General features: G+C 37.1%; 1 protein-coding gene across 4 annotated transcripts in view; it reads left to right on the top strand.

Annotated features, from left to right (window-relative positions):
* Positions 1–12,752, top strand: part of AIG1 (androgen induced 1) — a 129,136-nt gene that overhangs the window by 17,196 nt on the left and 99,188 nt on the right. The window contains exon 1 of one of the 4 annotated variants that reach the window (XM_062572452.1): positions 11,204–11,289. The exons of 2 other annotated variants lie outside the window; for them this stretch is intronic. In XM_062572452.1, the coding sequence (XP_062428436.1) occupies positions 11,259–11,289 (31 nt within the window). In that variant the 5' untranslated portion in view covers positions 11,204–11,258. Of the gene's footprint in view, positions 1–11,203; positions 11,290–12,752 lie in introns of those variants that run through there. One more of the 4 variants, XM_062572457.1, reaches the window with a different exon arrangement.

Raw genomic sequence — 12,752 nt, 5'->3', positions numbered from 1 at the left:
GAGATTTAAAGAGGGAATATATATATTTTTATGGGTATAAAAGAAAGGAGGATATGGGGTACAATAAAAGGTATTGAGCTGACCTGTTGAAATGGTACTTGTGTTGAGTTAGTTCACAAACTCTCTGGGGATTTGCATTTTAGATTTATGTTTTATGTTTACAGTTTTCAGTCATCTCATTAATTAACACTTTTCTATGGGCAGAATAAGGGTTTATGATTTACTCTTTCTCAACAAGAATTTCAGTTAAATTAGTCTAAAAAGAAAATCTGAAGATTCAAAATTATATACTAGAAGAAGAATATCAGAAAGATGCAACTGAACCTTACTAATAGACACTTTTAACATGATACTAGTGCACTAGTCCTTGGTTCATACTGCACTGGACCCCAAAATTGGAAGACTTGTTTTACACTTCAGATTCAGATAAGGTTGTGCATCTGTTACCACAGGATCTCAGTTAAACATGGTAGATAGCTTCCAGATACACTTAATTTTGAGAGTAGTTGCCTTTTTAATCTGTAATCATGTGAGAACAGCTTGCAATATTTTATCATTTGAAAATCTAAATCCTAAATAATTTACCTGATTTGAGCTTTAAGCTTACAGTAATCAGACTTACTCTAATTATAAACATCCTTCCTTCCCTCATGGTTTTCTGGCAGATTTCTAGCTGTGCGGACAAACCTTGCTTCAGACCTTTTGCATACACCAAGTATGCCAAAATATTTTATAAAGAATCACAGCAACAAAAGGATGCATTATCGATATTTATACTTAATCTGACTTCTTCACAGCTTAATGTTTTTTTTCCTCCACAGTGACACAGAATAACAATGTATAGTGATTATCAAACATTTCATATGACCGTTTCTCACTGTGCTTAAGACCAGGAAATTGAATAAATATCTAACAGCCAGTTTTCCTGAAGTTGATCAAAGTGCAGACCCATCAAAAAGGGAAATTAACAAGTGTTTGTTTTGTATTGGACAAACACGACATCTTTACAGCGCTTCAAACAGAAGATGTTGCTGCAAATGGAGTGTGAAAAAAATTACCCACTTAATTAGTAGTAAACAATCATGGCAGTTAAAGAATTTTAGGTGTTTACGTTCTTGATTAATCATAGTCCCAATTTGCTTCTGAGAATATTACTTCAAGAATTACAGTGATTGTATTGCTGTTCTACTCTCTTCAAAAATTTTTGAATCTAAGCTTTGTTAGTGCTTGAAGTTCTATGCGTTCTTCATCCAGTTTTGAGGCCTCTTTGTAAAATGAATTATTTACGTCTTCGTAAAATGAATTATTATCATCTTATTTTGCTAGTATCTTATCCTTGTTTTGTATGCAGATGTAGATGAGACTAAAAGTTCAAGATGATAGAATATTAGACCCATGGTGGATAAAGGCACTTTCTTCTGCAAAGTTGATTCCAATTAGAATAAAGATTTAATCCTGTAAATAGATAAACTGAAGCAGAGGGGAGACTTTCTCACGTTTACGTAGCAATGTTTAGAGTTGTTCTAGGGTCTGTAACAACACACTGTAGCTACCAGAATTTTTTTTCCCTGTGATAGGCAATTAAAAGATTATCATATGGAGATAGCTTTGCAGGCAAGAGCACAAAGCAAGCGGTGTTCATTTAAGTGTGTATATCTATATTTAAGTATGACCTTTCAAAGATGTCTAAGGGAGGTAGGTATTCAAATCTTGAAGAATTTCTGCCAACTGTCTTCTCTCAAGGCCGAAAGTATTATTCGGTGATTCTAGTTCAGTCAGGAGTTTTGTTCCAGACTCTCCTGTGCCTTAACATGTCATCTCAGGAAAATCAGTAAATTCTGTATGCCTCAGTTTATCTGTCTATAAAATGTGACAGTAAAATTAACTATTATTGTTTCATTGAACAATGTTTTAACAAGATCCAATTCTCCAATGCTTTGTACCTTGTGTTGTCATGAATTTCAGTAGGTTTCAAACTGAATTTCTCTGGAAGTCCAAGCAATAATGTAAGCCTTAGTGGTTAAAAGAATGTGTAAATTTTGTTGTAACACTTAAGAGCTATAATTTTGCTTCACAGTTTCTTCACATAAAACAATAATACAATATTGTATAACAGCACTAGAAACTATTTCTCATCTTAATATGCAGAATATAGAGCTAGTATCCACATATTTTATCAAGCATTCTGAACATCAAGGAAAAACTATTAGAAAAAATAACAAACAAAAATTTCATCTGATGGTGCATGTAAGACTTGGTTATGGACTTTCAGTGTGACTTATCTGGAAGCCCCTCATACAGTATTTGCATACTCATTGCATGCCATGTAAGTTTATAAAATGTGAGATTTTCCGAAAACTTTGCTGCAGTTAAAGTTAGGCACCTCCCAGCATCATTAGAATATGATGCTCACAGACCACTACATGCTTGGAAAATCCTGCCCAGAATGTATTATGGGCCCAAACAAAAGAGGAAGAACAGCAGGGCATATATTGAGAATGTGGCTGAATCTTTTAGGGCAGGATTTTGTGTAAGGTGAGACAGAACAAAACTGTGTGATCAGTCCCTCCTACCACGATTTCCATGCTCGTTTTCTAGCAGCATATATCTCTACAGACCACAACAGATTTGATTCTGGTGCCATTAAAGGCATTAAAATTCAGAGTGTTCTCTCTGTTGATTAGTTTTAAGGAGCAATGGTAAAGAACGGTAGACTCATTTTGAGGCTAGTCATATTTTCAAGCATATGCCTCTAAGGTGTTACACTGGAGACTAATATCTCAAGACAAACTGAAGCTTTGATTTCAGCCCTTACCAGCTGCTCAGAAAATAGTTCTGTTATGACATCCTCTTATGTGTTTCCTAGCCTTGCCTCTTGAATTTTCATTTACAAATGAATCCACAGTGTGTAAAAAACCCCATCATCCTAGTTTGTTAGCATCTTGTCCACATTACACATAGATACCAATGACAACCCAAGATCCATTGCAGTAGAAAACCAAGTTCTTAGAGCTCAGGAATTACTCACGTGGCAAGCCCTTTAATAATATACCATTAGCTGTTGGAAAGGCTAGCTCTAAGATGTTAATAAGCCTTTTGAAGAAAGTACTTGGATTTCACGCGCAAATAGTTTTACAGATACTTAAGTGGCAAGTATTTATTCATGTAGTCCATCTTGGTAAAAATTGAACTGATGTTAGTTTGCTGCTGGCACTAGGACTTGGAAAGATCCAGGATCAAATGTCATCATGAAGAACTCAACAGAGAATGCTTAAAATAAGAGCTCTCTATATGACTGGGAAACAGTGAACTGTAAAGTTACATGAAAAAGACAAAACTGGTGGGTTTTTTATGTCTTTTGGTTTTATGGAGATAGAAACAGATTTTGGACAGTCACCAGGTTGAGGTGAGACCTCAACCTATGGTTACATTTGAAAAATCAAACAGCAGCTTTAAAAAGCAATACTGGTATGTAAGTGTATGAACTGTCAGACAGCAAATGGTAGTGTTTTCATTCTTTCTGAGTGTCACTTACAGATATATGCCCAAATATGCAGAAATAGCTTATTTTTATTCTTATGGATGGGAGGAGCCTATCTGATCTTTGCTGCCATTGCAGTCATAAAATGACTTGCAGTTTTAGATGAGAGACACAGCTTAATTTTTTTTTTATTACGTTTCTATATGAATGTAGAAAATGGCAATCACATATATGTAGTATATACTGGTTAATGATTATTTACTGTACAGGTTTAAGACCAGTGCTCCAGATGGTCTGAGTAAAGGAGAAACACAGAAATCGGGTAATACGTTTAAAACCTCCCCAGCAGGGAGACATGTCAGCAAGACAGTACACTATTACTCTAGTATCTGTGCACCAGAATCCATATGTGAAGTTTAAACCTGTATTGACTGGAAGAAGAGTCAATAAATTTTGAAAACACCTGAGAATTATTTAAGATATCATGATCAGATGGAGTTATTCTAGAGATATCTGTGTTTTGCTAGAAGGAAGAAATTTCATAGGCTTTGACAAGACTAAATACTCTCCCCTACAGGAAAACCCAGACAGGATTTAATCACAGGATTCATTTACACTGGGAAGGACCCTAGAAGGTCATCTGGACCAACCCCTTATTCAAATCAGGCTCAACACTGAACCAGGTAGCTTAGGGCTTTGTGCAGATGAGTCTTGGAAACTTCTGCTCTTCTCTGTGTTAATATTCTTCCTTAATATATTAATCTCTTTTCTTCTATTGTGATTTTGAACTGTCTGATTACATTGTCTGTTAAAATGTCACTGCTGATAATCCTGTTTGCTGGATCTTGGCTAATGTAGTACACTTACTCATAACCACTTGTGTATCCTAATACAGTGTATTTTTGGATTCTCTTGTCAGCATGGACTACACATACAGGTTTTTCAGTATTTCTTCTTGTTACATCTTGTTGTTACATCTAGCCAGAAGTAGCTCTTACAGAGCATATTATGTCCTTGTGAGCAAATCTGTAACACAGTATTGAGTCTCAGCTTCTGTAACAGGCATGCTTACAGAGCAGGATAGAAAGAAACAAGGAGGTAAGAGATAGGGAGAGCTCTAAAAAAAAAGTCTATCTTTGCCTACTCTTAGGAAATTGAAAACGTAGGGTAAGCCTATCTAATTCTGACTGATTCTCCAACTGCATTTTCTACTGTCTCAGAATTCATGGTTTAGATGAGAGGAGTGATAGCGAGATTATCCTCAAGGCATTGATCCCATTGCCAGGATTTCTTTACCATCCCCAAACAGCTAGTTGTTTCTGTTCATAGGAACAGCACCAAACAAGTTATATTTTTATTTAACCTAGTGCAAACAGGACATGCAGTATCCCTCTGAGGGGCATCAGGAGAGATCTCAAGGCTGCTTTCCACACCGCTTTGGTACTATGAAATTATGTGTGACAGAAATGTGATTAAATGTGGTTAAATTAGATGTAGAGAGACCCCTGGAAATACAGGCATAGCTAGCTTTATATAGTCTCTTTTTTGATATTGGTATGAGGATTGTGACCCAGGGGAGAGAACAGGTCTGTAGCTGGTTTGTTTCCTTCATTTGTACAAAGTCACCTCTTAGGAGCTAGTGTAGATAGGCATAATTTGGAGTAGTCCTTTGGCTGCTCCAACTTATACCAGATGGTTACCTGTTACTGCTATTCTTTTTTCTCAAAGTGCTTTTGCTCCCTATCTGCAAGTGTGTTTTAGGGTGCTCTTTATTTATAGGGCAAATTTTCTTCTCCTAGTTATAATTTCCTTTAGTTTTTTTCTCCCAGCTTTTCACCACACACCTTCATCTCGTGCTTTCTTCACAGAATTAAAAAATGTAATGGGAAAGTTGGATAATGGTTCCACAAACTTTATTAACATTTATTTTGCCTTAAGCCTAGTTCAGCATCAGAAATTGTTTTGTTTTAGCTCTGAAAATATGTTAGTTCAGAGAGGCAGAGAGATATCTTAATTTTATATTTGTTTCTAGTGTAGGAAGAGACCCTACATATTACTTTTAGAACTAACAAAAATAACCGTCATAATCCCTTTTTTCAGCTCCTGCAGTGAGATGGCCTTTCATGACCATCTCTTAAGTAGTTTCACTTGCTAGGAATGCCATGTTATGTTTTAAAAGTAAGACAAATACCAGTTTCTTAGAAATGCAGGCAAGGTGTTTTAAAAAAACATTGTTTTGTTTCCTGAATAAATAGTATAAACAGGTGCAGTAGATTCTTTAGCTTTTTGCTGTAGTGTGTTGAGCACCGTATAGTATAGTATACATGGCCTTTAAATTTGGCTCCCAAACTGAGACTGTAACTGGAGTTGAAGGCTTAACACTTTGAGCAGGGAGGGTTTAGAGCTTCTCAGCATTCAGAGTCAGTGGGTTGCTAGCAGGTCCCTTTGTATAGCTATATTTCACTCTTGTATATTGCTGGTCTTTGGACTGTAGTCATAGATTGTAACTGGTAAATTCAGTTATATGCTAGAACTGGTTGCAGGCTAGTACATTAGCTCAGTCAGAGGTGTTTTTTTTTTTGTAGAGTACGTTTGTACCTTACCGGTCAAGATGATTAGCACACACAGTGGCATAAACCTGTGAAGTGAATACAAATTAATCTCTCAGGTAATTGTCCTATTACTTGCTACTTATTTATTGAAATCTTATCACTGTTATCTGTCTGGGTACAGTCCTGTATACTGTGTGTCTGCATTCTGCTGGATAGAGGTATCCTTCACACAAGCAAACTTCAAATGCTGCTGCTTACAGTTAGCTGTTAAATGATGATATTGTGCTCTTAATGTTCAGAGTGATGAACTGGTGTAAAATGAATTACCCTGTTTCTCAGAGATAGCTCAAACTATTGCTGGGAAGCTCTGTTTCTTTGAGGACTTTATCATATGGCATCTAAGGATTATGTCCCTGCTTGCAAAGCAACTCACAAAGCACAAACTTTCAAAAAAGTTTATTTAGTAAATCAGATATTTATGTCTATATGATTTTATTGATTTTTTTTTCTTTATAACAGCGTTTCTTAAAGCCTAACTTACTCCAGGGTCTTAAAATGACTCAAGTGAAAATAGTCATGTACGAAGAGTATGTGTTACTCAATTTTTTAAGTAATTTACACTACCAAGGCACTGAAGGACATGATTAAGCACTAGTGCTAGCATTTGCTTCAGTATTAATTGTTTTTTGTCAACAGTATTCTTCTGTGCAGATGTAGAGAAATATTTTATTCTTGTTATTCAGTAGTTTAGTTCAATAACTATTTCATTCACACAGAAGGAGGAGAAATCAATTCACTAAGGAACCGACTGGGAGTTAAAAGGTAGAAAAACTGGTTTTCCTCCTTCTCATTTGTGAATAACAATGAGGTGTGGGAGGATAATATGTACTACTTCTAAAATCTTGTAGGACATGGTGGAAAAAAAACCATTAAATCTGGTCTACTCACTACAAAAAACATTTTATTTTTTCTGTTTGTCAGATTTAACTACATAATGTGTTGTTGTAAGCTTTTTTTTTACATGTGCAACACATTTAAAGTAGGTTTGTTTATTTAGTTAAAACAATTCAAAATTCTTCTTGGAGCAATTTTAGCTTATTCCAGCTTCCATCCATATTCAGCTCGTCACCAGTCATGATAATTAGCTAGTAGAAATAAAATAAATGCATCATTCTATTGAACATTTCCTAGTATAATGAAAAATAAGCAGTGTGCAAAAAATGTACCTTTATTTATTTCTTTAATGAGAAGTGGTTTTTGTTCAATTTCTTGGTTTTGGCCTTTGAAAGTCTGATTACATTCCCAAATACTAGTGAGTCCTTTTTTCTATCTGTGGTTGACTATGAGGTTGCATTTAGCCTAACATTTTTCCAGTGCTTACTTGGCAACGTTTCATGACTTATTCACTGCAGCCTCCTTTATTAGGGGCTTCATCCGAAGTCCAGAATGTAGACGTCTACTTGCTAAGTATATCTTGCCAAAAGTAAAGAAATTACTTTTGTGTGTGTGTGTGTGTGTGTGTGTGTGTGTGTGTGTGTGTGTGTGTTGTCAAGCAACAGTAGCTTTTACTGGATATTTTCAGGATGATTTTAAAGTGCTGATTTTAACTTAAAATGCTGTAAATGGCTTTGAATTTGCCTGCTTGGCTAGTTATTGGTCCTCCTGTTCTTTGGAGTAACCATTAAGTTAACAGATGCACCATTCTTGCCTTAACATAAAATGACTGTTAATAGGGATGTGTCAGTTTTGAAATTTACTCCTTTCTTTGAGCTGGATAAACATGTTGCCCTGTAAGGCACACCTTTTTTTTTAGAGCTTTAAGAAAGATTGCTATTACGAAGAAATTTTGAGAAGTGCACTGTATTGTCTGGAGGCTGAGCAAGATTTTATTAAATATAGTCAACAGTCATTTCATCTCTGCTTTATGATTTTCCATGTTTTTGAAAAGTATCTAAAGATTGATTTAAATTTTACAGTATAAATTGATTATATACTCTATGTGCAATGATACTATTAAATAGGTTTGTTTATAATTGTTCCTGATAATACTGTGAAACCCCCTTTCTGTGCAATATTTAGAATTATCTAAATAAGAGATGGATCAGAAGCAAGTAGATCGTCTCTTTGATCGCTGATCAGTTTCCAGTTTCTTTAAAAGATAAAGTGGAAGAGATCTGGTATTACTACAGAAAAATTCCCTATCTGAAGCTGGCTATCGTTCCATCTAGAATCAAAATAAATGGAAATTGTGTAAGAGCTTTAAAATGCAACCCTAGAATGAGGTATGAGAGATCCTTTCAGATTCCTGTTCTCATTTCTTGAGTAACAGTTTGGAGAGGCAAAAGTCTTTTTAGCACACACATGATTACTAAACATATGGTTAAAATATGGGGGCTTCATATCAGCTGCTGGTTTGTTGTGCTTGCTTTGGAATTCATGATCTGTTGATGTATTGACCTTACCTTTGCATTAAGAATTCAAATACAGTAACTATAGATAGGAAATTCCTGAAGTTTATTATTTTGTATCTGTGATAACCCTACTGTATTATGATTCTACATCATATTTTGCTTTTAAATGAAGTGTATCTTAGGTTTTATATTCAGCAACAACAGCTACATCTGTAGTTGGATAAATGCTGCCTCTCTCATGAAGAAATCCCTTTGTGGGATGAAAGGTGCTTTCACTTTATTCAGTGTGCTTGATCATACTGATGCTTGAATGTCAAGCATTTTATAGATCAAAACAGTATTCAACTTATATTTTCCTCCAAAAGGTTAGCTCATACAATTTCATACAATGGTAAGCTGTGATATTTTACCTTGCAACAAACATGTCTTTTCTGGATTGTCATTTTGTTTCAGTGTTCTCATCTCAAAAGAGGGTGTTTTCCTACCTAAATCAGGCTTGCTATATTTGTTGCAGGATTTATTGTAGGTTTTTTATGGGTTTATTAACCAATATTAATCCACTTAAGTGCAATTAGTTTTCTAACTTAGGTGACTTTGAAGCAGGTCTAAGTAATGCCTTCACTGAGTCAAATAAAATTTCATGGGCCTCATAAAAACAGTTACTGTGTTGTAAACTTTTACTACGGTAAATATTCAGTTCTTTGAAATGCAGTATTAATTTTGATCTCTTTGTATACATGCACTCCCAATGTACATAAGGAAAACAATTTTGAAAGAAGCGACTCCAGTAGAACAGATACTTTACTTCTTTACTTCTCTGAGCACACATCAGTGTGGATACTTCTGGAGATTCCTCCTGAGTGATATCTTCTCAGAATGAAGGCCATCAGCTACTTTATTCAGTGAAGCATGGCTCTTCCTAACTTGGTATTAGATCTAAGTAAGTAATTAAGTGCAGTTAACCAATAGAATGATTAACAAATATACTTTGCATTATCCATGTAGTCATTTCAGCATTGTCCGTTATCAAAGCATTTTTGAAGTAGATAGAAGAGTTTGCTTGAGCTATGATGGAATGTACCTTAAAAGTCAAAAGGCTAGGCACCCAGCCAGTTGGTAGTTCAGCAAGACACAGTAAAGACACAGTACATTATCTGTTTTGACAGTCTTTGTGGTTAAATAGTGTGACTCTTGTAATACCTAACTATGTTTATAAATAGAAGCAAAGAAGTCAAAGGATCTGGTCTTGAAAGCATAATACAGAGGTTTGGATATGGCTAGAGCTCACACATACCTCTTTCCTTCAATGGAGTGGGAAGAGCAAGGTAAATAGATTGAGTCCAAGTGGAAATTGAAAATGACCTTTGATATGTGTTTTGCTTCAGGTTTCAGTAATGCCTTAAAAAATGGGATATATTTGAGCTCTACAATGAAGCCTGTAAATGTTTGTTCTTCTGCCCAAAAAAGTTCACCCTCAGGCAAACTATTTTAAGAGTAGAATGGTAGGCTGAGCACTCTTAGAGAACTATAGTGGAAACATGTCTCTATCCAATTTGTATGTTGTGTGGGCCAGAACAAAGAAGTCCTGGTTTCTGGTTCCTATTTCTTGCTCCAGATGAAATTAAAATATTTTAGCAAATAGATTTTCCATATCAAATTTAGGTAAAGGACTAGAACCTCAACACAAGCCTGCAAAGACATCTGCGTGCTCTATTTACACTGGCACAACTCAACAGGAAGGATCCTAGCCTTTACCATGGTCAGTAATATATCTCTTCTGGAAGGTGGGAGCTCCTTTTGTGTTGAGATGGGTGTGGAAGAAGGGTCCTGAGCAAGTATTCTATTCACTGTGGTTTCATATAAGAATTTATACCAATAATTCCTCTTTTCCTAAATAGCCCCCTTGACTCCTTTTTTTAAATGTCTAACCCTTTGGGGGGCTTCAAGTAAATAGCAGTCTCACACAAGTAATTGACTTGAGTTGTGGCATGTAAACCTCCTGCAGAAGAGAGGTGGGATTCTAGATACATTTCTTTCCATACTGTCTCCAGTTATTTTTGCTTAGGCGTCTCCCCACTTTATGGTCTGTTTCTTGTAAACTGAATTCTGTGTGCACAGCTCAGGCTTGTGAATTCCGCTTTGGGATGGGTACAGTGTCACACCTAACCACCTTGTGGATACAGGCCTAATCCATGCCAAGGTTTCCTGAATGCACAAGGAACAGCCCCATTTGGCGGTTCTCAGGCAGAACTAGTTTCAGGTCTGTGTGGGATACTTGGCCCTGTTCTTGTGACAGGAGGGCTGAGGGGCTCAGCCCTGTGGTCAGACTGTGCTGTGTGAAATTTTTAAGTAGGCTGTCTGCCAAAATTCCTGGCTCATCAAAACCTAGAGACTGAATGTGCTCTAGTATCATCTGACCTTAGCAATAACCTTGAGACTTAGTGAAATCAATAGAAGGGTTATAGAAGGCCTTGGTTTTACTGCAGGAGAGAATTTGTAAATAATCCTGGCCCATTCCCACCAAAAATAGGCATTTGGACACTGAATGTACTTAATGGAAAACATTCATCTCCAAAATCCTCTCTTGACTGAAAAAAAAACCTCATGATTTGGTGGCATATTTCCATGATGGCTTATCACAGTGGTGACAAGTTGCGTGCTGGATGTCTGTGAAATTACTGCTGACTACAGGATGATACAGCAGCCTGCCATGCACATGGCACCAATTATCCTTCCTATAAAGAACCACAAATATTATAAAAGACCAAGAGTTCACTCTGTAGAGCATGGACAACAGTTGTCAGTCAGAACTGAATGTGTCGGGACAGGAATCCCAAAAGAGCAGGTCAGTAGATCTGAATTCAGGGACTCTCATGTGAAGTTTCATTTTGCATATTTATAGGTGGTTATGGACCTGGGAAGTCCTTATCCTGTTCCAGTGGTGTCAGTGGCTAATGCTATAATAGATTATAGCCAGATTATAAATAAATGGGCAATAAGTATAAGCCCCAACATTTATGCACAGTATCTGTGTCACCAACATTTTTGCATTGTGAGAATGAGACAGACCAGAATATTGGAATATACTTATTTATTAATTTTTTTGGAAAGAGTATGTATTCTGCAAGTCAGAACTGTAGGTATTGTATATGAAATTTGGTAGTGATATCAGATACGTATACTTGGACATATGGCCTTACTCTCTGGAATAATGTTTTGAATCTGAATGCAGTTTCAGCATGGACAGCATACCTGGTGGTAAACTCTCGTTTTCATAGAGACCATTCTGACCTGTGTGACACAAACACTGGTCAAAGTGTTAGCTGAAAAAACTGATTTGTGTGGATCTTCTGCATGAGGTGACTACTCTTGAGGGCAGTCACTCAAACAGGATGGTCAGTTGCTGTCCAGGTGGTGACAGGAGTCTCTATTGCAAACAGCCTTGTAACAATATTTTCAGATGGATCGGATCAGACCCTCTGGACTATTGCTTGCTGAATTCTTGTAACTTAGTGTGCTTGTGGCCCCATGTCCCCAGTCCAGTGCATGCATGGTCAGTTTCCGTTGACTAGTTAAAACGATCTTAACTCTGTACAAAAATTGTCCTATCCAGTCATAAACACATCCGAATATACAAATAGTGTCTATCAGTTCAGCAGCTGGTTTGTGCGTGCAGAGCAGGAAGTGCCTGGGCTGTTTCCAGGACTACCCGGAGCTCCCTGCCCCACCAGGTCCTGTCAGGCAGTCCATTATCTTGCTAGGGCAAAGCCGGGGCTGCCTGGGGTGTTCTTCTGTGATCACTCCCTTCCCTGGGGGAGCTGGGGCCTCCTGAGGCAGACTCCTTTCCCTATCAGTCAGTTATCTCATCTTGACAGAAACTGGCTTGGGAGTTCCTGGGACTGCCCAGGGAGTTCCTAGTGATTACTCAGCGTGCTGAGCGTGTTTATCGGCACAGCCCTTGTGCTCAGCTGCATTACAATTATAACTATAGCGTTAATTTATAGTGCACCACACCTACCTGGTGCACACAGTGATTATCGGCAGCCACGAAAAGGTTCAGCAAAGTATTGCTGATGCTTGTCCATCTCATTATGTGATCTACCCTAGGACCGGCGGGCCACGTCTCTTGATAGGCATGGATGCCTTTTTTCTGTGTTGTGCTGCCATATCTAAAAACTGGTACTTTGTGCTTTTCCTGCCATGGAGAACCCAAAACACCACACCTGCTATTAATAGCACTGGTCTCCAGTGCCACCAGTATCCAGCTTTCGCAAAGATGAGGTCTTTTTTCTGGACTTATCTGCTACT

This window comes from Rhea pennata, chromosome 3 (genome assembly GCF_028389875.1).
Source record: "Rhea pennata isolate bPtePen1 chromosome 3, bPtePen1.pri, whole genome shotgun sequence".
Classification (NCBI taxonomy): domain Eukaryota; kingdom Metazoa; phylum Chordata; class Aves; order Rheiformes; family Rheidae; genus Rhea; species Rhea pennata.
This window is presented reverse-complemented; position numbering and strand designations above follow the sequence as displayed.